The 16,876-nt window shown below is 46.0% G+C and overlaps 3 protein-coding genes across 6 annotated transcripts; 2 read left to right on the top strand and 1 right to left on the bottom strand.

The window, feature by feature from the left end:
- The first annotated feature begins 279 nt into the window (after window positions 1-279).
- On the top strand, window positions 280-6,587 carry LOC125987739 (protein Shroom2-like). Of its 4 annotated transcripts, none has more exons than XM_068649974.1 (11): window positions 280-411; window positions 710-1,030; window positions 1,270-1,429; window positions 1,579-1,680; window positions 1,836-1,853; window positions 2,001-2,120; window positions 2,723-4,774; window positions 4,897-5,286; window positions 5,374-5,536; window positions 5,612-5,881; window positions 5,945-6,587. In XM_068649974.1, exons 4-11 carry the CDS (start codon window positions 1,586-1,588, stop codon window positions 6,215-6,217), a joined length of 3,381 nt encoding a protein of 1,126 aa, XP_068506075.1. In that variant the 5' UTR covers window positions 280-411; window positions 710-1,030; window positions 1,270-1,429; window positions 1,579-1,585; the 3' UTR covers window positions 6,218-6,587. The 4 variants fall into 4 exon arrangements, with proteins under 4 accessions (XP_068506075.1, XP_049608105.1, XP_068506076.1 ...); XM_049752148.2 differs by having other exon boundaries at window positions 5,609-5,881; XM_049752147.2 differs by having other exon boundaries at window positions 313-1,030; window positions 5,609-5,881.
- A 1,056-nt stretch (window positions 6,588-7,643) lies between these two features.
- Window positions 7,644-9,246, bottom strand: sumo1 (small ubiquitin like modifier 1). Its single transcript, XM_049752160.1, has 5 exons — window positions 9,081-9,246; window positions 8,691-8,765; window positions 8,477-8,554; window positions 8,310-8,381; window positions 7,644-8,216 (listed from the first exon to the last, which is right to left on the bottom strand). The coding sequence occupies exons 1-5, from the start codon at window positions 9,090-9,092 to the stop codon at window positions 8,148-8,150; spliced, it is 306 nt and encodes a 101-aa protein (XP_049608117.1). The 5' UTR covers window positions 9,093-9,246; the 3' UTR covers window positions 7,644-8,147.
- Window positions 9,247-9,752: 506 nt separating this feature from the next.
- map3k2 (mitogen-activated protein kinase kinase kinase 2) lies at window positions 9,753-16,819 on the top strand. Its single transcript, XM_049752157.2, has 17 exons — window positions 9,753-10,082; window positions 11,099-11,154; window positions 11,260-11,378; window positions 11,639-11,679; window positions 11,757-11,856; window positions 11,928-12,041; window positions 12,118-12,214; window positions 12,287-12,417; window positions 12,505-12,584; window positions 12,657-12,721; window positions 13,281-13,373; window positions 13,449-13,685; window positions 13,782-13,930; window positions 14,014-14,145; window positions 14,225-14,354; window positions 14,525-14,702; window positions 14,810-16,819. The coding sequence occupies exons 2-17, from the start codon at window positions 11,151-11,153 to the stop codon at window positions 15,027-15,029; spliced, it is 1,890 nt and encodes a 629-aa protein (XP_049608114.1). The 5' UTR covers window positions 9,753-10,082; window positions 11,099-11,150; the 3' UTR covers window positions 15,030-16,819.
- Window positions 16,820-16,876: the final 57 nt, after the last annotated feature.

Raw genomic sequence — 16,876 nt, 5'->3', positions numbered from 1 at the left:
GCGTAGTGACGTTTGAATCCAATTATGAGTTGCTAAACCACTTGTTGGGCTCCAGCGTTTTCGGGTTGGGGGTGGAGACACTCGGAGGTGAAGTGCGAGATCTGCTCGCCGGGACAGACAAATAAATTCAGTTAGTGATGGTGATGAGGAAGCTAACATGAAAATTTGGAATCTGTAAAACGAGTTTTGTGAGTTTCCCTCGGGTGTGCGCGTGTCCAAGCATCCCCCCCCTCCCCCCGTCGCTACATGAGGATGGTACAACCCAACCCAGCCCATGTTGCCAAGGTGAGCGGACCATCGCTTTGTGTTGGCACAGAATGGCCGCTTCGAACTTCTCCACTTCCTGTTTCCACTCCATTTTCGTTCATCTGATCAAATCATGCACTTTTGAGAGAAGAACGATTAAATCAGGTACTCGTGTGTGAGTTGGAGATAATAACAGCGAGATAACTTTTGAAACTTTAGGACGAATGAGTGATTGGTGCTTTGTTGTCAGTGTTTTAGGAGAAAGATTGTCAGATTTATTGTTCGAACAGGGACTAAGCTCAATGGTGATGACTGCGGCACTTTGCTTTGTGTTTGTGGGTTTGGGGCCGTTTGCATGTTTGGGCCCTGCTGTCAGCAGGCTGTTGAGTCCGAGAGAGGCTCAGGTGACTTGGGAGGTAGCCGACGATGCAATTCAGAATAAAATTGTTTTCTGTGTCCACAGGGAAAATGCTGCCTGGAGGACACAGATAAAAAACACAACCCTGCACGGTCAAATAAATATATTCTGAGGAACCAACTTTCACACACGCCTTTGATTGAGCGTGAGCTCCTTTCTAAAATCCTAGATTACAGAAAGGACACTGTGCTGGGCAAGAACTCCTCCCCTTCTCTCAAATCCCCCCCCCCCCTTTATAATCCCTCGGAGATCTCCCAGCAGCATAAGGTGTGTTGCACTTGTTGGTTTTGTTTAATGGCACCGAAAAGTCCAACTTCTTTAACTGCAGGGAAAAGTCACATGGTTGGAAACGACGTGAGCATTTAGGTGAGTTTTTTTTTTCTCTTTATACACAATTTGTCAGATATGTCCAAATCGGTGTTTGAGTTGGTACTGCCATTTTGAAGTTGTATTAGTAAAAAGCCAGCCTAAAAAAAAAAAAAAACTTATTTTCCTGTGTTTGATATTGACAATAACGTGACCTTCACCCCGTTAGATTAGTTTCTCTCATGCACAGATTATAATGTACTTTTTTTTTTTTTTTATGTGTCATTCCCACATTATAGCCTGGGCGCTTGGACTGCTCGGAGCCACAAAGCTCCAAAGCATGGCAGGAAAGGAAAATACCTCCCTACATTCCTCCGTGGAAAGAATGTGCTTCCATCAGAGCCTGGCAGCGTGAAACTTTTTTGTAGCCGCTTACATTTGGAGCGCAAAACTACGAAGGTAACACAAGTTGCAGGTCTGCCAGCCTCATTTTTGTTTCTTCAGTTGATGGTCATTTCGTTGAAGGCTTGGTGGTGTTTGCTAGCTTTGCTTCAAATGTGTCTTTGCTTTTTTTTTTTTTTTTCTTCCCCTTTGCTCGCTATTATCAGGGCTAAAATGGTTGATGTTGTGTCAGCACACACCATGCCGTCAGAAAGCGAGGTTCTCGTGGCAAGGTGCTTTCTCACCAAGATCTTGCGAAGCTCCATGAGGTACATGTAGCAAGCGCCCTCTGGTCACGTAGCGCTTAGGGCTGGACAAGTTCGTTCCTCTGCTTCACTAGTTTTTATACTTAGTTTGTCAAGTGAATCAATACTTTCCCTACTTTTACACACGAGTCATGTTTTTTCCCCAACATGCAAACCAGGAAGAATCACCTCAAAGGGTAGGTCAGACCAAATTAGAAGTTCCTCTGTTCTGCAAGTCGACCCAGATAGCAAAAGGAGACACAATCGAAGCTGGGTAGATGCATTTTCAATTTGCGACAATGATGATAGCATTTGAAAGAACTCGGTTGCTTTCCGCTCAACAGGAAGAATGATCTGAGCTCACGTCCTCAGACCTGGCACGTCTCCAAACTGAACGGGAAGGAGGTGGAGAGCCTCGGCAACCAAAGCGGCACAGTGCCAGTGTGGCAGCAGAAAGAAGCAAGGTGAACCTGATAAGTTTGGAGGCTTCTTTCAAAGCTCAACTACTAAGTCATTGGACCAATTATGGTCCATCCATCCATCCATCCATCCATCCATCCATCCATCCATCCATCCATCCATCCATCCATCCATCCATCCATCCATCCATCCATCCATCCATCCATCCATCCATCCATCCATCCATCCATCCATCCATCCATCCATCCATCCATCCATCCATCCATCCATCCATCCATCCATCCATCCATCCATCCATCCATCCATCCATCCATCCATCCATCCATCCATCCATCCATCCATCCATCCATCCATCCATCCATCCATCCATCCATCCATCCATCCATCCATCCATCCATCCATCCATCCATCCATCCATCCATCCATCCATCCATCCATCCATCCATCCATCCATCCATCCATCCATCCATCCATCCATCCATCCATCCATCCATCCATCCATCCATCCATCCATCCATCCATCCATCCATCCATCCATCCATCCATCCATCCATCCATCCATCCATCCATCCATCCATCCATCCATCCATCCATCCATCCATCATGGTGGCCTAACCCTAAATGTTCATGTGACTCTCCACACCAGGCTCAAAGAGTGGTCCAGTCAACCAGTCCAGAATAACCAGCAGCTCCTAACCGGCCAGCTCGGCTCAGCGCGTGTTATGGAGAAACTGGAGCGTCCTGCTCACCCTTTCACACCAGATCGTACTTCTCCGACGAAATACACCAGCATCAGCAAACCTCTGGCTGCTTCAGAAAGCCGAAAAGTCACATTCGGCTGTTTCTCCATTGGATCCAACCCTCTGGTTCTAGACTCACTCAGCAGGAAGAGAACCAGTGCAGAAAACATTTTTTTCAAGGCTCTTGGGGATGAAGGTCACCTGCCAGTGGAGTGCCCCGACTATCTTCAGACTTCAGACCTTCAGTCGGATGAGCGGAACTCCTCTTGTATGTCAAGTCGATTTAGGCCCAGCATCAGTTCAGTGTGGCAGGTACCGGAAAAGAAGTCTGAATCTTCTCCTCCACCTTCTCGTGATGGAGGTCGTGTTGCCACAAGCATGCTGCCGTACAGGTCACTTGAAAGGTTGGCCGAAGGCAAGTCCAGATGTAGCGTCACATCACTGTCAGACAAAGTTCTTGAACACAACCAAGTCCACCCAAACAAGCATTTCTCATTGTCCACCACTGATATCAGACAATCAAACGGACCTTCTCACCACAAAAAATACAACGACGAGAGGTTCTTTCATCCCAAGTCGTGCTTAGCTCCTCCCACCAAGACTCAGAGCGTCGGAAATTATTATCGCAGTTTACAAGATCTACCCACCAAAGCCTCCAGCCATAAATTAATGTGGTGCTCCTCAGCTGCAAGTCGAGAAGATGACAAATACTCTGTAAAGCTGGAGATGGGGCGCAATGGTCTTCTGACAAATGTTCCCCTCTTTGACCCTCAGATCTCTGATCGCTCTCACTGTCTTGGTCCACAGGATGCCATGAAGAGAAGTGAAGCTCATGTCATGAAAAGAATTTTCCCAGCTCACCAAAGTAGTCTCCACAAACCCTGGGTACCACAAAAAGACCACCGAATATCTCCCTCGGAAACACCCTTGCTTCATTCACTGGCACAGGAGACAAGAAGTCAACCGCAAGTCAGGCCAAGGAGTATCGTGTCCTCCAAGAACCTCTCCGACTCCACGCTCGGCGACAAGAACAGTCGGCGCGGTGACCGTTACGCCACCACGTTACGCAATCAAGTGCAACAGAAGCGAGCCCAGCTCCAAAAAAGCTGCAGTGCCGCGACGCTGATCCACCACGAAGATCCCGCCGAGTGGAAATACGCGGAACCTTCCGTAACTTGCTGTGTGTCCTCCTCAAACGCCTACAAAGATAACCTGAAAGAAGCACAAGCTCGGGTCCTTCAGGCTACCTCTTTTCAGAGACGTGATCTGGAACCCCTCGGAACCAAAAGCTCTCACGGACGCGTTCGAGGACGCAAGCGTTTCCCCTTAGCCAAAAGTGTGCTGTCCTTCTCAGAACCTGACAAGATAGATCGAGTAGGAGTGGACAGAGCGCGTCAAGATGGAGCTTCGGCCCAAATGAAATTCTCAGAGGCCGAGCCAGCCTTTTGGAAACGGGCTACAACGTCTGATATGGATGTGAAGCAAGTTCCCGTGAGAGCGGTTGAAAGCAAAGAGAGTCGGAGGATATCTGCAGAAGGTCACGAGACTCCTCCATCTGTGGAAAGCTCCCGAGGTGTGGCGCTTCTTCAGGAGCAACAGAAGCTGGAAACCTTTGCCGAGTACCAAGCCACGTGGAACAAACAGAAGAGAACGTGGGAGGCCAAGATCCAAGGCAGGTTTTACTCTGCTGAGAACATCTTGGAGACCAATGCTGAGGAGAAACTAGCATGCTTCCATGAAAGATCCAGATCTTCTCCATCTGCAGACTTCTCCCAGGATTTCCTTACTGCCACGCTTCAGCCTCCATCGAGTTGGAGTGCCAGCCCTCCCGGCTCTCCTCAATCAGAAGAAGGCAGACGAGATCCAGAGAGCAAGAAGGAGCAGTCGGCGTCGTCTTCTGATTTGTGCCTTCCTTTGAATCTGATGGACTTGTCCGTGCAGGAGGATCCATGTCTCGGGTAAGCGGCTTATCTCAAAGTCTGCATCATCTCCTTGACTTCTGGTTACGCAACGCTTTGCTCTTCTTGTGATAGCAACAATGACCAAATCATTGATTCATTCAAATCTTGTGTGATTTCAGATCTGGAAATGACTCCAAGTCCTCCAAAGCGGTGATGGACATCAACAACACGTCTGCCGTCTCCGAGCCTCGCTCAGACATTATTTCAGTCGATGCCAAAGAGACACGCCACTCCTCAATTCAGAACTCCATTAAGGACCCCGGACAGCTCCGACTCAAGGCCGGGATTCCTGAGTCCAACCTCATGGCTGAAGAAGATACCAAGACAGAGCAGCTGGTGAGAGATATCATGGACAAAGACAAATCCCTGATGGAGATCTTAGATCAGACTGGAAGGAAGACCACAATGGACCTGATGGAGGGTCTATTTCCCCAAGAGAAGCAGATCCTGGAGGGGGCCCAGCTACGCAGAAAACCGTCAAGTGGCTCCAGGTTGCCCACCTCAAGCAGGTTTGTCTTCAGCCCAACCATGCATCTTCTCTGACTTCAGTCAAACTGATCTTAACTTTGATCTTGTGTTTGTGTCCATGCTCTTAGGAAGGACGCAGAAGATCTCTCTGCAGCGGCTTCGCTGCTTCCCAGTTCCTCCTACTACGACACTTCAGCTCCAAAGGCTGAGCTCCTCATCAAGATGAAAGATATGAAGGAACTGGAGCAGGACTCTGAAGATGAGCTGGATGTGGACCTCGCCAGTAAAAAGGTGACCCAACCTTCATTGAGCCATGATATTTCAAATTAGGAAGAAAAAAAGAACTTTCTGGAATCTCTGCAGCAGGAGCTGATCTCAAGCCTGGCCAAGAAACTGGACGTGCTACGGGAGGCACGACAAAGTCTCCAGGAGGACGTGGAGGACAACGAGGCTCTGGGCAGCGAGGTGGAGAACGCCGTGCAACGCTTTTGCCTGCCCAACCAGCTGGACAAGTTTCGGATGTTTGTGGGTGACCTGGACAAGGTGGTGAGCCTGTTGCTCTCGCTTTCGGGTCGGCTGGCTCGTGTGGAGAACGCTCTCAACAGTCTGGAAGATGGAGCTCCACAGGAGGAGAAGGTAGGTTCCTTCCGAAGATAATAATAGATCACATGACTAACGGCTCCCGTCTCATCTTCTTAGCGCACCTTGACCGAGAAACGCAAACTACTACTGCGGCAATACGAGGACGCCAAGGAACTGAAGGAGAACTTGGAACGCCGGGAGCGTGTGGTGTCCTCCGTCATGGAGGCCCATTTGGACCCCGAGCGCCTAGATGACTATCGCCATTTTGTCAAGATGAAGTCTGCTCTCATCGTGGAACAGCGTAAACTGGAGGACAAAATCAAGCTGGGCGAGGAGCAGCTCAAGTGCTTGTTGGACAGTCTGCCGTTGGAGCAGCGCTTGCAGTTTTAAAAAAAACATCTGGATGGGTTATAATCCTCCAACTGTGATTACGGACCTGAAGGCACTTTTGGAATTCTGTCACTTGAAAGGGATTATTGACTTTTTTTGTTACGCAAAATGGCAGAAGCAGAAGACAACAGAAATTGGATGCGTGGACATTTTGTGAATTTTATTCATGTTTACCTCTAAGACACAAAATGGCCGACTGCGTTCATACTGTGGACATTGCCGCCATTTGTTGTGTATTGTTCATAATTTGAGCACACAAAAAGTTTATTTGATTGCTTGCTTTTGTAAATCACTTGAGGTGAGCAACTTGAAGTTGTTTTCTACTCAGTAAAAACTTTGTCGTGATAAATTGAAAAGTCTCCAACTGCAATGGTCTGGTCCTTTGCCATTTGACCCGTTTATTTGCTTGGAGTATTGAACTTTATTTGAAATAGGCGTTCTCCTGTCTGACCAGCACGTGTGGATGAGAAGTGAGAAGTTACCGGACCGGTGTCACAAGCGATATTTTGGACTTGAACTACGACCTGTGAGTACCCCCCTCATTAACATCACCCTGAAGTATTAAACTGTGACCTCAGCTCTTGGCAGCCATTGAAATTATTTCCACATGAAATACTTCTACTTCTACGAGTACTTCTTCTCTCTCTGCTCAGGTTGTCAAGCCATGAGGAGGTTGAGCAATCATGTGACAGTAATCATTGGTGATAAGTCATGGAGACCAAAGTTCTGAACCTTTGTTCCAACCTTTATTGAAGAGACCGACATCTCCAAGAACAAAGAAAGCGAGAGTTCTCTTGATGGCATTTTTCCATTTGAGGAAACATCATGTACCAGGTCATCCAGCTGATCAACTAGCAAGTCTACAAAGAGTGTTGGCTTCATCTGGTGCAAACGGATTTTGGTGGGACAACACGAGCATCTGACAGTTCCTGGCCAAGAACATGCTCAAGTAACATTCTCGACTCAGCTTACCTGGCCCATGTGTTTTTGGATCAAGCCCAAGGATTCACCAACGTGGATGACATCAAGATGGCAACAAGAGCTCCAGAGGATCCCCAGAAGTATCCATCCCAGATTGTGTGGCAAAGAATCCTGGAACTTTTTCTGACCCACTTCCACAGCTTAACAGTTAAGACAAAAGCTTTGTCCTTTCATAAATATTTTATTTTGGGGAAAAAAAAAAAAAGAGCTCATCAGAATGTCAAACCAACTGTATCAAGGCTTCTCTGGAGAACAACTGAGTGTCTGGACTTCAACACATCTGAGGGACTGACTTTCCACTGGATCATCTTGGACGTTGCAGTTGGAGAAGAGGTTGAATGCAACGTGAACCCCTGAGTACGCAAAGGTGAATTTTCCGAAAGTAGGAAGCAGCAAGCCATTCATTTACACAACGACATCTTTCCAATATGAGCAGGAGACCACACAAGAGATAATCATGGCTTTATCAAACACCAAAACCAACACATGTACAAGCACATATTTTTATATATAAAAAAAAAAAAGCCCAACAGTATTGCAATTATATCAATACGAAAACCCCTAAATTCATTTAACCAGAAACTGTGAGAAATGCAGACAAACTAATGCTCAAAAACAAACAGTGGGACTTTAAAATTCTGTACAAGGGAAATGCAATGCTCAAAATGAAAGTACATAAAAAATTGTATGTCACTTGATGACATGCTGCAATGTTTACATCCTGGTGCTGTTGCTGTGTATGCGACATGATGCATCTTTGAGGGACATAAGTCAAGTCAAGTCATAAAACCACAAAGACACCGCCCCGATCATCATCCACACCCTTCTGTCCCGATGCATGGAAGCCCAGATAGTATTGATCCAGATGGTTTGAAAGTGAAGTGAAAATGCATTCATAAAAAAAAAAAAAAAAAACTAAATACAAAATAAAAAAAATACAAATAGAGGTTTAATGATTCCAAAGTCCGCCTGTCTGTTCTTGATATACCTCAATGACGTCCTCATCTTCCATGCCCAACTGTCAGGAGAAGATTATGCATTTTAGTAAGATGCCTCAAATGTGAACCAAACAAAAAAAGTCAATCAATCGATTAGAATCTAAGTCGGCTACCTCTTTTGGAGTTTGATTATCTGCGATTCGCTGTCCTTCAAACAGAAACCTGAGTGTACTTGCAGGGACGCCCTGCAAAACACACAAACGTTAAGTATGGATTTTGGTATGCAAATTGTTTTATAATCAACTATACTTAAGTCTAGACATAGTGCGTGCATTCAAACCTGTCTCTGGCTGTAAGAGTCCTTCAGCTTTTTCAGATGCGTCGTCATCTTCACTTTAAAATGGATTTCACTGCTGTCCTGTGGACCCAAGAGTGTCAAAAAATAAATCAACCAGAAGGTAAAACATTATTGTCCTTCCTACCATAGAAGCCCCCATCTCCCCATAAATAGTACCCCAAAATAACCCTTTGGACAAATTTCAAGGAGCTCCTACCTGACCGATCACTTTCAATTTGATGTACTCTCCATCCTTCTTGTCCCCACAGTCTTGACTCGTTGGTTTTGTCTCCTGCAAAATAGCAGCACTGTTAAACATCGCAATCGTAAAAACTAACACAAAGGATCGGATCGGAATGATCAGGGAATAGTTAAAAACGCCGCTGTTTTAATACAACGTTGCAATTAAAAGTTGCAATATCGGTTGTTGGGAAGCTTGAGCCCGAGACTTAAGCGGGATAGTTGTTTGAAGGAGTTTGGGGCCTCTGACTAGAGCTAACAGTTAGCATAGCAAAAGAAGCCACTAAACATTGCGGTGTCTAGTTTTGCGTTACGAGCACGTGTCCGGGGGCAAAGCAACAACTGTGATCTAATCGTTTAAACTCACCGTATCTGACATTTTTTCCTCTGGGAGCGATGAAAGAAAAGCAATAATAAAAATTATCGCTGGCTAGGAAACGATGCTTGGCCCTCTCATAAGCACAGCTAGCACACGAGCTTATCTCAAGCGAGATGTTGTCAATGTGAGTCACCGGAAACGGAAAAATTTGCATGCGGACTTTCAAAATAAAACGCAATTTGAGAGTCAGGTAGCGGAAGAAACATATCAACGATACACTTTCAAAATAAGATATTCATGTTCGTCCAAGTACAAATACTTGGGATAGTTCAGACGTGTGTTCATTGTTGTGAAGATGCGGGTCATTTTAAAACACCGAAAGTAAATTGAGCTGGAATTTAGCGCAATGTATATTCATTTTGTTATAATGTGGGGGAGAATTTTTTGTCATTATGTAAACTAACAAACTTTTCCAAATTTGCAGGGTGTACGTTGCATTTACTGTATGAACTAACTTATTTTCATAATTCACAAGCTTTGGTTGTGTTTTGGTACGTTCTTCCACAAAGGTCGAAGGTTATGACATATCAAGTATGCTTCATTACGAAACATGAATTTCTTGTGTTCGGCTGAAAAAATAAAAGTTATACCACGACATGATAATGAGTTAGACGTTTATTTTGTCAGTAAAGTATAGTAACTTCCGGCAATCATGATCAACAATCAAGCAATTGATGTTGTAAGGCCACAGCAGCAAGCAAAAGCTAGCGTAGTCAACCAACACGGCGGAAAGTAGCATAAAACCGCAGCTATTTAGAAACTTCGCTGTTTTGTTTTTTTATTAAACAAATTATACAGAGGAGCGTCTCAATGTGTTGGATTAAACGGGGCTAAAGTGACATCCCGAGGGCCTCGTCGTCGTTTCCCAAGCAGCTTTCGAGCGAACTTGTCTGCTCGGTGCCAAACTTCGGCTCGCGGCGGCTTCTCCGCGGGGCTCGGGGCGCGAGGCTCCGGCCCTGTGGATGAGGGGGTAAATTCCGCTTCATCCAGGTAAGGTATCTAAAATACAAACACAATGTCGGAGCGTTAATTCAACCGCGTTTCTTCACGCGATACGCGTCGAATAGCTTCACGATTGGTGCAAGCTTGAGCATTAGCGTAGCTTGACAACTTGATTGGCCTGACAGCTAGCCGAAGTAGCTGCTGCGTTTAAGCCTTCTTGCCAGGTCCAAGTTTGCCGTCGTATGTGGTGGCATGCCACGGCCGTTTAAGTCAAACCGATTTGTTTTGGAATGAATTTACTTGCAAAATTGACGTAAAGTGTTCTCTTGCCGGGGCTCATCGAGCCGCGCTAGGCGATAGCGTGGAAGCTAATTTTCTGCCGAGCAGGCCATAATCACGGCTTCAAGCAATGTTTGTAACTTATTACAAGTCTTGTGCTGTACAGTTTCAAAAGCTTTATTGTGAAAAGTCGCATTTTTTTAGGATTAATAAAGTATCGTGGCATAGCACCAAAGCAAAATGTCATTAACAGTGCAAGTCAGTTTTGTACTCTGTCATTTAATGTTGTTATACGTCGCTGATGTAAATGGCTGGTTAACGACACTTAATTTATAAATGAATAATAAATTACGGTAAATTAAGGGAAATCGGATATATTTTCGTAGTTATGACATCTCCTGCTGGTTGGTAATCACTACTGTGCTGTAGATCACGTTAGCATAGATCCGGCTGGCTCATACATTCAATTTTTACTTTAAAAGAATAATAAAAGCTTGAATTAAAATCACCCAAAAAGATTTCAAAGGTTGTACTTGTGACCGAATCTAAACGTAGCCAGGGAAGGGCAGCTGTGGATCTTCTTGAGGCAGGGGAAGAATGACTCAAAGATAAAAACAAATAATAATCATAGGATAAGGTAGGTAAAATTGGATTATATCATGATACAAACCTGATGATAAGTCACAGAACACTTTTTGGGAGTCACCACTCATGACTCTCAGCTCCAAAAAGCAATAAATACTCCAGCATGTGTTTATTTTGTTTATTTTCAACTTATCTTATAGGAGGAAGAAATCCCTTTGATGGTCTCTTGGGGTCAAACGTTGTGCCGTTACGATGGGTACGACTTTTATTATTTTATTATATACAGTTTATGCAGTGTCACTGTTGTGCTTTGATTTATTATCATGTTTTTTGTGGTGTTCTTTTACACTTATGTGAGCAGATGAGCAGGAGGCGCTGCAGTCAATCATGCAGGACCTGGCAGAACTTCACCGCTCCAGCCGTCCTGCCGGGTTCCTGTCGGACCTATGCAAGCCCAAAGCCTCCTCGCCTAAGAATCTGGTAAGAAACCAGCCATGTGCTCACTATTTTGGGTTTTGGATTTATTTACTGCTATTTCCTAGAGCAGCGGACCGCGAGAGATTTGTTGGCCGGCAACGGGGAATTTAATTAGATGATTTATTTCTTCACCACTTTTACTGCATCTTTATTTCTGCCATGTAAAATACGTCCCAAAAGTCTGGGTCACACTGCCCTAGAACTTTGCTTGAAATGCATAAAAAGCAGCTTTTCATTTCTCTCCTTCTCGATTTTTGGAACAGAACGACGTGAGGGTGAAGTTCGAGTTCAAAGGAGAGAAGAGGTGAAGCTCGAGCTGGCTTTGTGTTCCTCTTGGACTGGGCAGACCTTCACCTTGACCTCTCCTCTTGGTCTGTGTAGGATTTTGCAATTCTCTCGCCCCGTCAAGTTGGACGACCTGAGGGAAAAAGCCAAGGTGGCTTTCGGCCAGGCCATGGACCTTCACTACAGCAACAACGAGGTAAGAAGAACAATCGAGCGAGTCGGTCTGCGGCGGCTCTCGTTGCTCATTTGGCTCCTTGACTCCCGCAGCTGGTGATTCCACTCAGCGTTCAGGACGACCTGGACAAGGCGGTGGAGCTACTTGATCGAAGCGTTCACATGAAGAGTCTGAAGATCCTCTTGGTGGTGCTGAGCTCCTCGCAGGTCACTTGGGTCAGCTCCGTTGTGGACGTTGCCACTCTTCTTGTTCACTTATTGTTTTTATTCCTGGCTTTTCCAGAACTCTTCCTGCAACATGGGCCTTCTTCCTTCCTGCGAGGAGTTGGACAACACAGGATTCAGAGTCGCAGACAAGAAGAGCATGCTGGCATCGTCAGGTGAGACATCATTCAGTTCTTCGCTACTCTCCCATCTCCTTTGGCACCATAGTTTGATTTTGTTTTTTGCAGGGTCTCATTCGACGGACCGCAGCTCTCCTCCACCCGGATACATTCCCGACGCACTCCAGCAAGTGGCAAGGAACGGCTCCTTCACGAGCATCAACAGCGAGGGAGAGTTCATTCCGGAAAGCATGGACCAGGTACGTCTCCTCACTCCAAAATATGTGCTGCTCCACACACTGCAACTGAGTTTTTAAAAAAAAAAAAATTATTTCCCTGCTCTTCAGATGCTGGACCCACTTAGCATGAGCAGTCCGGAGAACTCTGCGTCTGGAAGTTGTCCTTCTTTGGACAGCCCGTTAGACAGGTAGAGGGACTCTCTTTTCAACGAGTGCCAATGGGAACTCGTTCTTGATTGACTCACTTGTCTCTTGAACAGCGAATACCCAAAGTCGAGGATGCCGAGAGCACAGAGTTACCCCGACAACCATCAAGATTTTCCAGGTGAGAAATTTCAACAAACCCAAATGATGACATGACAAGACTGGCCCACGAGACGATACTTAATTGTGTGACAAGTTTTTTTAATTGCTAACTAGTTTACATAAGATATGAATCTTCAAATGCTAAAAACAGAGCAAACTGAATTGATTATGGTCACTTTGATGCTTTTGAAGAATTGTGGTTTATTTTTTTCAGTCAATTGGATCTAGTGTTTAAACACTCATTCCTCTTTCTCACGCTCTTCACATTTTGACATCACGAGACCGAGATTGATCAAGAGTCGCGGCTTCAAACAGGATGTTCTCGTAAGGAAGTGGCCGCTGAGTGTTGCGGGCTGCTTACAAGAACCAACACTTCGCGAATCATATCGAGCGATTACTAGTCACTCATAGTCTTATCTCTCGACTTCTACTCGGGCTGTTGTGATGCAATCGCGCTCGGAAATCATGTAACGTCGGGACTCGGGTGCATAAAAAAAAATGGCCATCTCCCCTCTGGATATTTTGCAACAAAGCGGTTCAAATGCATTGTTGTCACCGACGCGTCCCTTCCTCTCCAGAGTACGACATCCCCGTCTTTGACAAGTCGGGAAAAGGCGGCACGTACCCGCGGCGATACGGCGTTCCCTTCGGCCTGCAAGATTACAGCGACGGTTGGCATACGTTCCCTTCCGCTTTCCTCTGACGTATCAGCGCACGATGACACACGTCCTCCTTCTGATCATCAGGGAGGAAGACCTTCCCTCGCGCTCGGCGAACTCAGGCGCAAGGTCTGCGCTCGCCGGTCAGCATCAGTCCCACCGAGCAGTCTCCGAGCACCAGCAGCGGCAGCAGCGTGTTCACCCCCGACCTGGAAGACGGCGCCGGGCCCGCCAGGCGGCCGCGAAGGGGAAGCGACATCGAGGCCAACCAGTCCGCCGGCACCCCCGGTTTGTCGGTCATGGACATCAGCCCGCCTAGTCGCTGTGAGTTCTTGCATCCCAAAACATTCACGTGGCAGCAATACGACTCGTCGAAAAAGTTTGTCACGAAAGAAGTGGCCAATGAGTCTTTGCGTTCAGCTCCGCGCGCGCCCACCAACTGGCGACTGGGGAAGCTCCTCGGCCAGGGCGCCTTCGGACGGGTCTTTCTTTGCTACGACGCCGACACCGGACGGGAACTGGCCGTCAAACAGGTCCAGTTTGATCCGGAGAGTCCAGAGACCAGCAAGGTCAGAACTGTGGTTCCACCATTTCTTTTGCTCTTCTCTCCAGAGCAGGAATGCTTTTATTGTTCTCGTCTGGTCTGGAGCAGGAGGTGAGCGCGTTGGAGTGCGAAATCCAGCTGTTGAAAAACCTTTGCCACGAGCGCATTGTGCAGTACTACGGTTGTCTACGAGACTCCCTGGAGCGGACGCTCTCCATCTTCATGGAGTACATGCCCGGAGTGAGTGCTTTAGTTTCTCCCAACGCCGCACTCCGCTGTGGACGTCATGCCGATGACGCCCCCCCCGTCGTTTCCGCAGGGCTCCATCAAGGACCAAGTCAAGTCGTACGGCGCACTGACGGAGAACGTGACGCGACGCTACACCAGGCAGATCCTCGAGGGGGTTTCCTACCTGCACAGCAACATGATTGTCCACAGGGATATCAAAGGTAGACATTTCAGAAATCAGAAATCAGAAATCAGAAAACCTTTATTGTCATTCTACATAGTACAATGAAATTGGAGACCTCCATCCAAACTTCCAGCTTGTATAGAAATTGGATTGGCTTCTAATTAATTGTGAGACGGAAGGAAGTTTAAAAGCTGTTGTCGTCTTCAGGGGCCAACATCCTCCGAGATTCGGTGGGAAACGTGAAGCTGGGTGACTTTGGGGCCAGTCGGAGGCTGCAGACCATTTGCCTATCAGGAACGGGAATCAAGTCGGTGACCGGCACGCCGTACTGGATGAGCCCGGAAGTCATCAGCGGCGAGGGCTACGGCAGGAAGGCTGACATCTGGTAGGACCGTGTCTTCCATTAAAAAAAAAATAATAAAAAAAATCGTTAAGGCTTTTTTTTTATCCGATAGTGCTTACGGCTATCCCGTGTCGTTCTTCTTCCATCAGGAGTGTCGGCTGCACGGTTGTTGAGATGCTGACTCAGCGACCCCCCTGGGCGGAGTTTGAGGCCATGGCGGCCATCTTTAAGATCGCCACTCAGCCCACCAATCCCGTCTTACCCGCCCACGTGTCGGACCACTGCAGAGAATTCCTCAAACGTATCTTTGTAGAGACCAAGCAGCGTCCGTGCGCAGACGAGCTGCTGAGGCACATCTTCGTACATTAAGGTCCCGCCCCGCCTGCTTCCTCGCTCGGACCGGGAAGAAGGTCGGGCGCTTTGTATAAAATTGCAGAATCAAATCAAATGTATTTATATAGCTCTTAATGGCAGAAAGGAGTCTTCTGTTTTCGCACCTTAATTTCTCAAGAGGGGATGAGTCAAGTCCCTCTCTTGTGACGATCCAAACTCTTGGGAAACATCTCCGTTTTTTTTAATGCTAACGTTGTGCTGCGGGATGGCGTCTACGTTGCGAACTCGACCCCAGAATGTAGTCTCCTGCCTTCGATGACCAGGCCCTGCTGCTGCTAAAACGAAACAAAAAAAAAAACAGGCGGACGGACCACAACGTCCAATCATCTGCCTTCATCTCGCCCTCTTTGCTAGTCGCCATCTCGCTTTTGTGCCTTTTTGCGTTTCTCAACATTGCCTGGATGAGTCGTCATTCTTACGTTTCGTCCTGGATGAAAGCAAGTCCTGTTCAACTTTGCTGCAAGCACATCCATATCTGGCGCTGTCACTTTGAAAATGATGAGGGCCATCCTTCAGAAGACTTTGCGTTTTTGACACATTGCCCTACTCCATCAGTAACACTCCCGATGCCTTTTATGTTTCTTCCTGCTAGCGTACAGGAAATCACTCCAGAGCCACGACTGTTTCAAAACCTCTTCCAATTCCCCACAGATGCAAATCTTCCATACATTTATGTATTGATCACGCCCAACCCTGAATTGCGTTGTAATTTTGACGCTCGATGCCCCGGGTTTGGCACTCACACATTCCAGAAAGCACCTCTGATTGTCTGTCACCATAGTTCGACTTCTTGGAGGTCAAGATTGCCGTTAAACCACCAGATTTTATTTTTTTCTTTCTCAACAGCAGCCACTTGATGGTACGAAAAGCCACTAAAAATCATTTCCCTCCATTCCTCTGAAAGCACTTAACATGCACGCTATTGCGACATGCTACATGGCACTACAACACACAAACGCACAACCTTCCACATTCAGTCCTGCTAAACCAGGAATGTACCCAGGATGCATATTTAACTCACTAAGGTTTTGATACTTTGTGTGTATATATGTATTTAGAGAGAGAGATACGTGTATGTATATTATATATGTATCGATCTATATGTGTATATACATCTACATATATAATATATATACATATATGAATATATATATGAATATATATATCTACATATATATGCAAATATATGTAGGAATATGTATACACACATTGTTATTGTTTTGCATGTTTTTTTTTTGTTTTTTTTACGTGTGTGTGTTTGCTGCAATGATTGAATGTCATTTGGGCTGGTTCACCAGAGTTGATTAACATTTCACTTGCAGTATTTGGTTCTCAAGGTTGTGATTGCGTGTGTTTGAACTACTGTCTTTACTCAATCGGGGTCTCCCAAATTGCCTGGAGCCAGCCTGCTCAGCATGGGGGGTGGGGTGGGGGGACTCTGATGAGGAAAATCTTGTACAAATGTAAAAAGTCAAATGTACCTTTTTGTTTTTCTAAAGTCTGTTTGTGTATGTCTTGTAAAAGAAGCCATGTTTATAATTCTAATTGGTTTGTGACCAATACGCCTGTTTATATCAGATCTGTATATCAGTGGTATGTATAATTTTTTAATATATATATTTTTATTTTACATGGGAGATTTTATGCATGGTTGGTCCAGACCGATGCAGCGGTGCCGTTAAATGTTTTTGGCCAAATTCTGCAGTAATGCAACAGCTCTGTGTTTATCGATATGACGGTGACGAATAATAAAATTATTTATTTCACCTTGTTGTTGGTGTGTCCACGTCCCGAAGCAGAACATTTTGATTGACAACTTTTTG

This window comes from Syngnathus scovelli, chromosome 2 (assembly GCF_024217435.2).
Source record: "Syngnathus scovelli strain Florida chromosome 2, RoL_Ssco_1.2, whole genome shotgun sequence".
NCBI classification, from domain to species: domain Eukaryota; kingdom Metazoa; phylum Chordata; class Actinopteri; order Syngnathiformes; family Syngnathidae; genus Syngnathus; species Syngnathus scovelli.
This window is presented reverse-complemented; position numbering and strand designations above follow the sequence as displayed.